We start from the raw sequence: 14,233 nt of genomic DNA, 5'->3' as shown, positions 1-14,233 counted from the left end.
AGGATAGATTCTGGCAGTAACTTCCGAGATTTATTGGGAAAATTTGGTAAGGTATTTTTACTCCATTTTTCTCAGATATGTAGTTCAATAAGTGTAGAACCCGCATATAAAATTTCATAATGATCGGAGTAGTATAAGTATGGTTTTCGAATTTTTTTCCAAAACTGGTCCAGAGAGAGAAATTCTGGACAGCACACTGCCAAGGGCAAAAATGGAATTTTCTGTGTTTATTCGTGGATCAAAATGACCAAAACTTTTTATGGACATCAAGTACTATAAGTTGGGGTTCTACCATAAAAATTTCAAGTGAAAAAGAGTTCGGGAACTATTTTTACCGGCTCAATCTTTCGGACTGCGCCAAGCTGGAATTTTCTGAAAAAGAATGGTTAGGAACAATTTTGACAAAAATATGTTGTAATAAAAATAGTAACGAAATTTTGGAATGTCACAATCAATTTGGAAGAAGAATTGTGTTTTTAAGAAACAAGTGTGACTCTTGTCACTTGGAAATTTCGTGGTGAAAAACCATTGACAAATGTGTGTATTTTGGAAACATATTTGGATAAGTATAATTGTTTTGAGTCGTCATGTGAATATGCTAATGTGAGATGTCTTGTATGATTAATTCATACTGCAGAGCGAAGTCTATTCGCTGAGTGAATGGTGAGATGTCTTGTATGATTAATTCATACTGCAGAGCGAAGTCTATTCGCTGAGAGAATGAGTGGGAATTAAAAATGTCGTGTCCCGAGCAATAATGGGTGTGTTGTGAGTCTCACTTTGAATTAAGTGGAAATTCTCGGAAATGGAAGTGTTATGTGCTGATGTTACTTATATACTGTATTGTACTGTTTTGCTGTTAATATAATTGCAGGTAGGATGCAACCGTTGGGTAAAGTTTACATTTTCTGAATACTATGTCGTTTTTGAAACCTTTGTTTACTCTCGAGTGACAATGGATTTCCTTACTTAGCCGTCGTGCTAACTACACTTCATTGTGTCCTTTATTAGATGCAGTCTAGCGTGGGCCCCTATGGCCGATGAGCTCTGAATAGGATGGGAGTCGAGGTTGAAGACTACTCTATCCTAGAATAGACACCCTGGAAGAATTATTTCCATACGTACATATTTGTATGTTGACATGGTTATTTGAGGTTGTAAGTTTAGCCTTAGCGTTTGGGTATAGGAGAGATACCTAAGCGTGGCGGTAACACCCAGTTTTCTGCTGGTTAGACGCTTCCGCAATGTATTGTATTATTAGGGATTTTGTAATAAATCCAAGTGGTGAAAATTGGGGTGTTACAATATTGGTCATTCAATTTATTTTTATACTCCGTAGTAATTAAAGTTAAATTATTTCTCATTTTTCTATATTTATTTTTGTAATAATATAACTACTTAAGTTATACGGAGTATAAATATCGATCTTTTTAAGATAATTGTAAACAAACAAGTTATATATTATTCAATTAATTGAGTGATACTTTTGCACTAATCTTATAATCAAATAAATGTACATGTTCAATATTAGATTTTTTAAAATAATTTTCTTTAATTTTATTATCTAAATAAATAAATAAAAATTTATCTGTGAATCGCACGGGTAATTGGACAATTATTTGCTCTAATTCAAGCAAATAAAACATCAAAAAACATAATCAATCCAACCAATTTCATTAATTGCGCTATATAATATTCGATGTTATAATTTATATAATTGTATATCGATCCAAATATTCTTAAAATATTATAACAAATTCATTCCGTGCAACGCACAGGCGAAAATACTAGTAATAATAATAATAATAATAATACTAATACTAATACTAATAATAACAACAACAATAAAAATAATAATACATAACGGGTGGTAGGTTTGCCATTTTATAATAATAATAATAAACCAGTTGTGGGTTTAGACATTTAATAATAATAATAATAATAATAATAATAATAATAATAATAATAATAATAATAATAATAATAATAATAATAATAATTACAACAACAACAACGGATGGTGGGTTTGTCATTTTATAATAATAATAATAATAATAATAATAATAATAATAATAATAATAAACCGGTTGTGGGTTTAGACATTTAATAATAATAATAATAATAATTGCAGTAAATCATTTTAAATTATTAAAATTGAAAATAATTAATAAAAATTGTTTTAGAAATAATTTAATAAGATTAAATAAACAAAAATAATTACTTATGTCCTTAAAAGAAGTATAGATGATACCCAAATTTTATAATTATTTATTAATAAGAGTTTATCATTTTATTATATTTAAAGGTTAAATTAACACAATATGCTCATACCCTTAAATATCATTTTACATTCAANATAATAATAATAATAATAATAATAATAATAATAATTACAACAACAACAACGGATGGTGGGTTTGTCATTTTATAATAATAATAATAATAATAATAATAATAATAATAATAATAATAAACCGGTTGTGGGTTTAGACATTTAATAATAATAATAATAATAATTGCAGTAAATCATTTTAAATTATTAAAATTGAAAATAATTAATAAAAATTGTTTTAGAAATAATTTAATAAGATTAAATAAACAAAAATAATTACTTATGTCCTTAAAAGAAGTATAGATGATACCCAAATTTTATAATTATTTATTAATAAGAGTTTATCATTTTATTATATTTAAAGGTTAAATTAACACAATATGCTCATACCCTTAAATATCATTTTACATTCAATCAACTACTAATAAACAAAGTTTTCAAAAAAAAAAAAAAACTACTAATAAACAACTAATTTATCAAATAATTTTATATAACCAGCTAATACAATAAACTAGTTAAACTAGTTAACGCAATCAGTCACCAACTACTAACTAAACCAATCAGCTATTATCAGCTATTTGCCAAACACCCCTATATGTCACTAATTAATCAAATCAATACTTCTGTGTTTGTTATGCGAGCACAAAATGTGACCCTTTATTGTTCTCAATGGTTGAAAAATTAGTTCTTGCCAAGATGATGCCAACTAACTATTTTTCACCAAATTCATAAGTGTTGCATGGGAAAATAGGAAAGAATTGTACTACCACTGAGTTATTATTGGAAGACCAAAGTTTATTATATATAGCTAATATAATAGTAGAATGTTAATGTAATGTTTATATACATTAATTAAGATTTAGATTAATGAATCATATAGAACAAATTTTATGAACATAGTATAGGATGAATGCTATTAAATATGATTCACCTATAGTGTAATGTTTATATATGTTAAACTTTGTCTTCATGAACATATAGAATGAACATTATGAATCTATTATAAAGTGAATGAAAATATATATGATATACCTCATATACCTACAATTTAGTATTTATATATATATATATATATATATATATATATATATATATATATATTATTAAGGTTTGGATTTATAAGCATATAAAACAAATATTATAAACATAGTATAGTACATGCATGATGATTGTTATTAAACATGATGCACTGTTTGACGTCGTGTTTACTAGGTGCAAAGTAGATCCTGATCCACGATATAATTTACAACTACCGGTGAGTTATTATTGGAAGATGACCAAAGTTTATTATATATAGCTAATAGTAGAATATTAATAAATATTTATTCTAATCTAAGTTTATAAGAATGAATGAATGAATAAAAATTACAAAGGATAATTGAGTCAATTTTGGGTTAATGGAGTTGTCTAAAGAATTAAATTAGTTTGTGAGTATATTGAGGAGTGAAACTCGTGTACGGATGAGTCTACGAATTATAGCTTCCAGCTCCCATTCAAGATCCCCCACCGCCATCTCCACCGCCTCCAACCTCGTATTCGCGCACTGCAGCGTCGTGGCGTCGCATTTCTCCCACCGGCTCAGGCTGTTCACTCTCATCAGCTTCGCCGCAAAGGACGACGCCGACCGGTCGGGGCACGGCATCGACATCAGCGACATCACCGCCTCCACCATCGAGATAGTCGCCGCCCTCACTTCTCTCAGCACGTTCACCACCGCCCTCAGATCATCATCATCGGCGGCGGCGCTCATCTCCTTCGCCGCCGCCAAGCACGCGTTCTTCTTCCGCATCCCTTTCAGCGAATTCATCCGCTTCATCATCTCTTTCCTCAGCTTCTTCCGATCGCACCGGAAGGTTTGCAGCTTGCTCTCCGCGCACACCGTTTCTCCGACCATGATTCGCCGGAACGCCGACCGGAGGTCGTGAAGGTGGTCTTTCACCCGCAAAACGACATCTTTTGTGGTCCCGCACACTTCCAACATTCTCAATGACGCTTCCGAAACCTCGTGCACGAGTTTTTCCTGTCGATGGGTGGCGATTTCCCGTTTGATTACCGGCGAGTGAAGCAAATCGTTGGCGGAATCGTGTAAATCCCTCAATGCATCGAAGTTTAAGACTGCCATTATTCTTTAAATCTAAGTAAATTGTTTTTTGTTTTTCTGAGCCAAAAGACTAGGTTTACTAATCAAGAAAATGTTTTGATTTCTTGGATTTACGTATGGATGATGAAACACATACAGTGCATGGAATGCATATATATATTGATGGATGAGCAGGAGAGATCTGAGATGGATCTCTAGGAAAATGATAGGAAGGATCCTTCCTTGTACGGACATGTCTTACAATTGGCTACAGCTAAGGTACCATTTTTGTCTACACGAAACTTCCTATGGCAGAGATACAAACAAAATGGTTATATTTTTTTGAAAGAACAAAATTGTTATCTTATATATCGCATTCACTATATTATGTTGTCTACACAATTATATTTAACAAATATGGCCAAACACCTTTTGGTTTAGTGGGACCCGGTGTCCCAGTTTACACTTTCACATGAATGATGGGAGTGGTTCGAGTTTCTGTGATGACTTTTTAACAAATACGTTTAAATGATACACTTATTGATGTTTCATAAAAAAAGACAACGATTTTTAATCGTTGTCTTTGACATATATCTTAAGCGGGATCTACAACATTGGCTTCAACAATATATTTTCGCTTTACAACAATTTTTCACCGTTGTCCATGTGCATTTTCTTTTTGTAGTGTCGGTCTGAACTGCAGTGCATACCTTCAATAGACTTGATATACAATTTTATTTTCTTATATTTGCTCGACCTCTAGTGCCATGTTTTGTCAATAATTATACTATGTGTCATGGTCCACTTTGCAGTATGGACATTTTGTTGGAAAAAATAGCATAGAATGACATTTTTAGTGGCTATTTTGTTGTACAAATATATGTGGGGTCCACTTCCGATTTGGGTCGGGTCAAAGTGGATTCGGGTTCTTCGTAGTTAGACGAAAAGATTGATATATGGTACGCACAAAACGGATAATGGGTGAATGAGAAATTGGTTCTCAAAGTTGACCCATTTGAGTTGGAAAAATGGTGGGAAAGCTTTGAAGTAAGCTTTTGTCGCACATTGGTTTGGGAAGTGGGTTTGCACCACTATTTATACAAGAACCTTTTTATGGCTTAGTGAATTGTATAGCATAGAGGCTCTCTGATCTCTCACGCGCAGGGGTAACAAGAGGACTTAATGTCGTTCAGACTCCTTGGGTTTTCGTTTGTGACCGTCTTAATGTCGTTCAGACTCCTTGGGTTTTCGTTTGTGACCGTTCAGAGGCTTAATTCATCTGTTACAGAATTAATTTCGTTAATTCTAATTTTTAAATTTTGAATTAAATCTCAAGTAATGGTCAGTTGTTGGTCAGCTGTTACAGGAGTTGAAAATTTGATTTAATTATCAGATTAATGCCATGGTTAATTGCTATTTAATCTTCAACCCCTATATATATTCGTTGGTGGAAGCATGAGATTTACAACAGACACAAAAACAACCAAGATACACTAAAAACATCGAATTGTTTTCTCCCTCGAAACTCTACTTCTACTCCTTTCTTAAAATATGTTCATACCATTTGCTCTAGTTCGCTGGGTTCACTAGTTTGGGTGCTCAAATTGTGAATCGTAACACGTTTTATCCTGGGAAACCTAGGTTGCAACGCTCCTAGCACTTTTGCGAGGTAGCAAATAAGGTTTTAAGGAAAGAGTGATTCGCTCGACCCGTGTTAACCCTTTCCGTTTATCCTTTTCGTTCTTCTCATTGTTATTTTCCCAGAAATATTATTTTCGTAGTAATATTTCTAATTATTTCCAAACAGTTTCCCAACAGTTTTACAACACATTTGACATAAGATTCATTTTTAGTATATATATTGAAAGTTCATTTTAGTACATTAAATGATAAATTTTCTGATTGTTATTTTTTGTATGCTAAAAATTCAATTTTAGGTATGCTACAAAATAATGGTCTTTCAATTCATTAAAAATGAAAATTATATTTATCCATGGTCCACATTGTAATCTGGATCGTTGCCCATACAAAATCTGGATCGTTGCCCATATATTTAACCCAAACTAGTTCCATAAATGGTTGATAAAAATATATCGACTAGAGGCGTTAGAATAAACATGTAATCTTCTAAAGTCACAAATTTATGTTACGTTATTAACGGCAAATTCTTGCATTTCTTTTTTGCTTTGTTTCTAATATTATTTTGAAATAAAATCTAAATATGTATGAAGTAATTGGGAAACGAAGTTGGATACAAGTAGGAACACAAGCATTCCCAATCACGCAATTAGGCTGAGAATATCCTGCCCTCTCAAGTGTGTAAGCAAGTACATTCGCAAATTCACTGATCTACGAATAAAATGACAAGACATTGATTCAAATTTCAAAGTGTCTGAGTAACATACATCATTCCTCAATAACACAATAGGCATAAGAATGATCACGGGATGGAGTATTAAGGAGTTGACATACATTAAGATAATTTAGCTCTAATATATTTAGTCATTAGTTGTACATCAACCCATTTATTCTAACCAATTAACTTAATATAACTAAATAAAAATTGATTAAGATATTGATTATCGTTCACTTGTCCAGCATCGTACTCTATAGAAAATACTGCATAATGGATATTGTTGTTGTTGACTTGTTGCAAAATGGGCTACAAGCCTACAATAAAAGAACATGCAATAATTATAAAAGAATATTAGGTTCATGCATGCACGAGGGGGAAGTAGCCAGCCTGTGATCAATGTATTTCTCGCCATGCAAACAAAAAAATTATGGATTAATATATTTTCTTTTGTTTTTATTTGCAGACAAGATGTTTGGTAATGAAGGTCTAAATAGGGGCATTAAGGAATTAATCTGGGTGTTTTAGGATTAGTTATAACTGTACATTGTTTTGTTTCCTTCGACGTCGTACAACAAATCTTGGATTAAGATTCAATTCGCCTATGCGGAACTTCCGCGAAGTATCCACCAAGTTTAATTTTGTTGAAATAACTAGTTATCACAGCGGGATTAAACCAATGCCCAATGCATTAGTGTTTCTTAATTGGTTAAAATAGTCATATAATAATAATGAGAGAGAAAATGTTAAATTAATAAAAATAAAAGAAATAGTCTCGATACTTATATATTTTAATAAAACATAACAAAATTGTAAATAGCTGAATTACAACTAAAGTAAGTAGTAACAAATAAACCACTAACTATAGATGACTATCTATCATGATCAACCAATGGAAAAAAAACAATTGGATAAAGATTGCTAGTTTGAGTAGAGTAAATTAATTTTTCTTAGTGCGCATTTGATGAGGTTCAAAATTGTCTTCATTTTCTCCATCTTTAGTGAAGTTGAGTTTCCTTTTTCCTGGGTGTATCTTTATTGCATCTTGTTTACTGGAGGTAGTGAATGAGAATGATTCGTGCAATGATGTTATGGTATATGATAGCATGATACCATGTTTTTACCTTATTGTGTATAAGATTGAGACCTCAATTGTATTATATATTCGTCATCTTGTAAGCGGTTATTGATATGTGAAATTCTTAGTTGTTGACCCTACAACTAATAATGATAAAAATAAAATAAAATAAAATAAAATAATAATAATAATAATAGTAATAATAATAATAATAATAATAATAATAAAGGGAGAATTTTTTACTATTTACTTACAGTTTCATCCTCAATGACACTTTTTTCTAGGCGTTTCAATAGTGTTTTTTGGTTCGTTTTTCTTAATGACACGAACATTACAATTCCAACCCACAGTTTGTGTGTCAATATCAATTAACTTTACTGCATTTGCCATGACTAATATCTTTGTGCCATTGAAAATATGTTCATAAAGGATGTTATGAAAAAATATAATGGGAACCACAATATAAATTCAAAAATCATAGCTTAGGGAGTAAGGAATAACTAAAAGGAAAAATTGTAATTTATGCCCTCTATAATATAATATGTCAATTATCAATGTCACCCCTGAATTATTAATGGTGTAAATGTTGCCTCTCAATTTTCAAAACAATACATATATTGCCCCAAATGAGTTTTCATATATACAAAAAAAAAAAAAGAACGCAAATGGGACATGCGTTTCTGACCTCAAATGCATGTCTCAAGTGAGTTTTTCTATTCTTGTCAACTTTTCATTTCTTTCATATTTTTGTCAATTCCTTTACATGCAATGAGGTTTCAAAAAAAGGTCGTTGATCGCCCGTGTTTCGCACGATTTTTACTGTGTTTAATATATCATACAGTTATTTTGTTAAAATTGATGAGGTGTGGATAAAATGCGTATATTTAGATGTTTCGAATTTGAGTCTATATATATATAAATTAAATTAATTAATTTTAATAAGAAATTGCTAATTGATTGGTATTAGATTATTTATATTGAATTTAAATTCTTTATAACATGATAATATTTTACAGATGAAACTCATGATATTCCGTTAAATGTTTATCATTATTGTATTCGTTCTTTCAAAAAAATCATCAAGGTGTTTGGTTAGAATGAAAGAATTAAGGTTGAAGAAATTGTAATTCAATGGGAAAAATATAAAGTTAGAATAAAATATGAGTTCAATTTACATTGTTTGATAGGAAATAATATAATTATTGGGAATGACTAATGAGAAGGAAATATTGTATAAAGAGTAAAATATCTTTGTGTAATAGTAATACTAATAATAATCAAAGGGTAAAAAAGTATTTTTCTTCCTTTTTTCCTTTTCTTTCCCAATTGGAATCAGGGTGGTATCAGAGCAACATCATTAAACAACTTGTTAGTATCAGAGCATTGTTATTAAAGTACAAAGGCATTTTTGTACGCATACATATTTAATAATGCATATAAATATGTAAAGCTGTCAAAACGGGCCCAACTCCACTAGAAAGTAAAATGCACCATTGACTTTCAGTTGAGTTCTTTCATTAGCAAAAAGTTACACAATAAATAAAAGTGTCAAAAAAAAATAAAATCTAACCATTCAATTTAATTTCAAACCAAAGTCATACATGAATTTCAATTTCATTGATTTTAAAACTCATGGTTTCTCGCTGAATTTTTATGTTAAAACGCATTCGTAACTTTCAAAATATTTAAGTGTGTCCAGTTTAACAACTTACCTATAGTAGGATCTTATGATCTTGTCACACCAATTATTAGAATATCAACAGTTAAATCTTCAAAATAAAACTAAAGATTAAAATATAATTAAATATATAAAAAATTAGGTAAAAAATACAATAAACTCACAATCGTTACCAATAAAATATATAGCTTGTACACAATTGTCTTGGAAAAAAATGTCATTTCGTCTCACAGAGCAAGAGCATATTGAAATCTGCTCAACAAAACAATAAAACCACTGAAGACAAAGTTAATTTCATACTGACAAAGTTCCGTTCTGTTTGAAATTTCAGTGGTGGCATGCCAGATTACTTTATCTAACTGTAAAAATATCCAAATGCCTAAACAAAAAGCTGGGAAATTTTTACAGTAAATTCTATATTAGAATTTGTATGTGAATTAACATTGAGAGATAGGATTTTCCCTACTGTGATAGTCATAAATGATAATAAGTTTAGGTTTACATTGAAGAATCAACATAAATCAAAACACAAATAAATTTAGAATAAGATAACAATCAATCAATAAACACAGAACAAATTTACCAAAATGCCAGCTCCCGTGCCTCTCGCAGCGAATGTGGGTGGACTATGTACTGTTAAACGGACGGAGAAAAAGACCTTGTAAATTTACCAAAAAAATAAACACATAACAATAAGTTTATAATACAAAAATTCAACTATATGATCTTGTATTATAAATTTATGAAGATTTAACAATCAACGATAACACATAAACATAGTAACACTGAATATTTTAACAATAAAATTTTATTAAGAATAGAAGTATCACATAAACACAGTAACATTAAATATTATGACAATAAAATTTCATTAAGAATAGCAAATTAAAGTACATAAAACATAATTTTCATAAAATTAAACCTAATACATCCAAAATTAAACAAAACATATTTAGATTTAATAGTCCCCAAGACCACCTCCATTTCCTCCCAAATTGTCAAAATATTGATTAAATTGGCAACTTGATTCAACGTCTCCTCTGTATGTTTGCTCATTAGCTCTCTTTGGAACAATTTGTAGTTGCTCATTCCTTATACACTCACGCACCATTGGATCTGTGATAGAATCCAAATTTATGCGTAAGATTTTGTTCTCTTCTCGACGTTGTTTGTTCGCTTCCTGTCATTTTGCCAACTCTACTTTCCTTGCTTTAGTCTGAGCTTTTAACAACTGAACCTCATAACTTTTTTCAAGTATACCTTGATGATTTTCGATCATTTTTTTATTTGTTCATTGTCTCCCTGGATGGATTTAAAAAAATTCTCTACTTTCTTCATTGAGTTGCTTCTTCTTTTTCTCCTAGCTTGTTCCTTCTAGTTGGAAGTTCGCATGCATTGTTGTTTTCATTAATCGGGTCTGCACTTTCAAAATCGTCATTTAAATAACACAAAAAGATGATGAGCCTATTGACTTTGAGGTAAAATTTCTGTTGAGGGGCAATATATGTACCGTTTTAAAAATTGAGGGGCAACATTTCCACCACTAATAATTCAGGGGTGACATTGATAATTGACATATTATGGAGGGGAATAAATTACAATTTTCCCATATTTTTATTATCTATGTAATTTAAAAGTTCGTGAATCAAACGTTGCTTATGGTAATTTCTGGGTAGCTGGAGATTTGGAGAATACTATTTTGAGCAACTCTTGTCTCTTGGGTTCCAACTCCCAACTGCCAAACAGTTAAATGGTGATTCAACACATTTTAATTTCAATACTGTAATTTTTCTTCATTGGCGATTTATGACATATTCAAGTCGTGATAATAAATTTCTACTTTTGTTATTAAACGTAACCTTCCCAGTCAAAACGCAAACCGTCAACCAGCCAGCTATCTACTTCAATTCCTGGTTTGAAGCTTATAAATGAGTCTCCTCGAAAAAAAAATGTTAAATGATGTATTAGATATTTTGCATTTTGTATAATTGCATCATCAAATAAAAAATATTTGCAAGTAAGATATTTAACATTAAAAACTTATGTAATTAATGTTATGTATTAGTCAATTTGCAATCAATTAGAATTGTGTTGGTCAAAATGTTAAGTTGGCATATAAGGTAGGTGCATGCATGAAAAAGAGCTAATTAAACAAAGAGTTTATTACCGAAATGGTTCATCGACTATTGAAAAATTATTAATTTAGTTATCGACAATTTTTCTTGCCCAAATAAGTCCATTGACTTTGAAAATTTTAACCATTTTGGTCCTCTATTTATTTTACCATTTGATATCCGTTAAATCGAGACCAAATTGGTAATTTCATTATAGTCAAGGGACCATTTCAGTCAAAAATTTATTACCGAAATGGTCCCTTGACTATAGCAAAATTAACAATTTGGTCCCGATTTAACGGTTGTTTAACACCAAAATAAACGGAGGACCAAATTGGTTAAATATTTCAAAGTCGAAAGACTTAATTGGGCAAAAAAAAATTGTCGAGTATCAAATTGATAATTTCGCAATAGTCGAGTGACCATTTCGGTAATAAACTCTTAAACAAATTTAAAACATCATCATATTCACAATATCAATAAAGAGTAACCAGTTTAGACGATTTATAAAATGACCAAATATGAATACATAAACCAATTCAAGGATAGAGGATCAAGATAGGCCACCATATACACAAAAATTAGCCTTTGAGCAAGCTAAGTTTACTAGGATTGCATGATGTATTCTAATTGCATCTAAAAAAAATAGTTCTGTTCAGTTTCTTGAAAAATATTTATATATATATATATATATTTTAAATGATAAAAAAATGAATAAAGTAGAATCCCTCTTTTAAGTGATTTTTTTTTTATATTTACGATAGATTAGAGTTTCTTCCTTAACGAGTAGCTGACCCATTCAAGTTCTAAACCCGCCCATCCAGGCAGTCAAAGTACAATTAATGGTCAACCCTTTCTATTCTTCCATCAAAAACTATACCAACGAAAATATCAAAGTCACCATATCCCACCTATGCATTCAAGCTTATAAATACGCCTCTTTGCTTTTTCTTTCCCAACAAATTCATTCATCAGTTCAGAGTTCAATTCATATCACCTTGCTATTTCTACCTGTTATTGTTCCTTAATTAACCAACAGACAAGAATTAAACACGTACAAATGCAACATCCAATGAGACATTATCATCAGCCTAGTCTTGTTTTAGTTTTTGTTTTTGTACTTATTGTTCTACTATGCATCAAACCCTATGAAGCATGTAGATCAGTTCCCGCTGACAACAATGAAGGAAAGTGGGTGAGAAAGAATCATCTTTTTCTACCATCTCTTCAATGGAAACCGGTAACCCCTCCAAAGTCCAATGCGGCTGATCTCGGTGACAAGAACTTTGCAGCGGCGGCGACTGAGAAACATGTTTTGTTACCATCTCTGTGGAGACCGGTGACCCCTCCGAAGTCCAACCCCGGCACCAACGCGGCTCTTGCCGGAGCAAAGAACTTTGCAGGTGCAGGGTTAACGTTGACCCCTCCCAGAGAGGAGTCATCAACTCATCTTTTGCTTCCTTCTCTGCAATGGCGGCCGGTAACCCCTCCCTCAACTAACCCCGGCCACAACGGGGCAAGCGCGGTGAGTGAGCAGAACTTTGCGGCTGGAAAAATGATGACTTTTCGGCCATCATCTCCTTCTTCTTCTTCAAAACACCATAGCCACCAGCTTCCGGAGGTGTCTCACAAGGCTGCAAGTTAATATTATGGGGAGAATAATCTCACATTTGACTTTCCAATAGTCCAATACTAACGCCTCATTCATTCATTTTTTTTTTATTTTATATTTTTTTTAGCTTTGTTAGTCTTAACAACATGTACGTAGTCTGTGACTGCATGGGCAACTGTGTAAGACCAACATAGTCGACTCAATAATATTAATGGAATTATTTTTTGAAGTGATGTGTCATATTATATATGTTTAATTCTTTCAGTTTGTTATTTTAGCTCATCAGTCAACCTAGAATTATCACTCTTTAGTAGCTGATTATTAGATTTCAAAAGATTGTGCTTCATAAGGATTTCAAAACATTTGCTCGACATTTTGAGAAATGTGTTATAGTGATTTTTTGGTGCGTTATTTAAAGATTTTGAATAGGATGTGGAAGTTACATCTTCTTCATCATTTTTGTTGGCCATGAGACATCTTGAATTGATCTCCACAGTCTTACTAATGTTGCATTCGGACTCATCAAAAGAACTTGGTTCTTTCGATGAACTAGTGGATTCATCCAACTCTAGGTTGGATTCAGGCCTTTCATTTGTGGCATTATTTTTGTCTAACCTCACCATGTTGTACGCATGGCCCTTGACATCCAGAACAAGGATTCTATATTTATGGTGAAAAACTCCTGGTTGTTACCTTGGACAACCATTCTTTAGGTAGAGCTCTTACTCTCTTAGTATCTTGGAGATGATCACCCATTGTGTATAATGTTTCTACAAAATAAAAAGTTCACCCAAAATATTAGTAAAACGAGTTTCATTTGATCTCCCATTTGGTCAATGGATTCACCTAGTAGCATCTCAAATGAATCAAACTTTTGACCAACAATATTGAGCTTATTCTCCATGATTTGTTTATTGCCAATAGAGAGCTGGATGAGTTTTTCCCACAGTTGCTTTGCCATTGCTGTGTGGCCTTTGAGTTTCCCT

At 31.6% G+C, this 14,233-nt stretch overlaps 2 protein-coding genes across 2 annotated transcripts in view; both read right to left on the bottom strand.

Moving 5' to 3' along the window:
• The window catches only part of LOC116006675 (HMG1/2-like protein), a 111,077-nt gene that overhangs the window by 83,379 nt on the left and 13,465 nt on the right, over positions 1-14,233 (bottom strand). The gene's annotated exons all lie outside the window — the stretch shown is intronic.
• On the bottom strand, positions 3,654-4,520 carry LOC116006674. The gene has a single exon (XM_031247140.1). It carries the CDS (start codon positions 4,452-4,454, stop codon positions 3,753-3,755), a length of 702 nt encoding a protein of 233 aa, XP_031103000.1. The 5' UTR covers positions 4,455-4,520; the 3' UTR covers positions 3,654-3,752.

Source organism: Ipomoea triloba, chromosome 15 (assembly GCF_003576645.1).
Source record: "Ipomoea triloba cultivar NCNSP0323 chromosome 15, ASM357664v1".
NCBI classification, from domain to species: Eukaryota; Viridiplantae; Streptophyta; class Magnoliopsida; order Solanales; family Convolvulaceae; genus Ipomoea; species Ipomoea triloba.
Note: the sequence above shows the minus strand (reverse complement) of the source record. Positions and strands in the feature narration are given on the sequence as shown.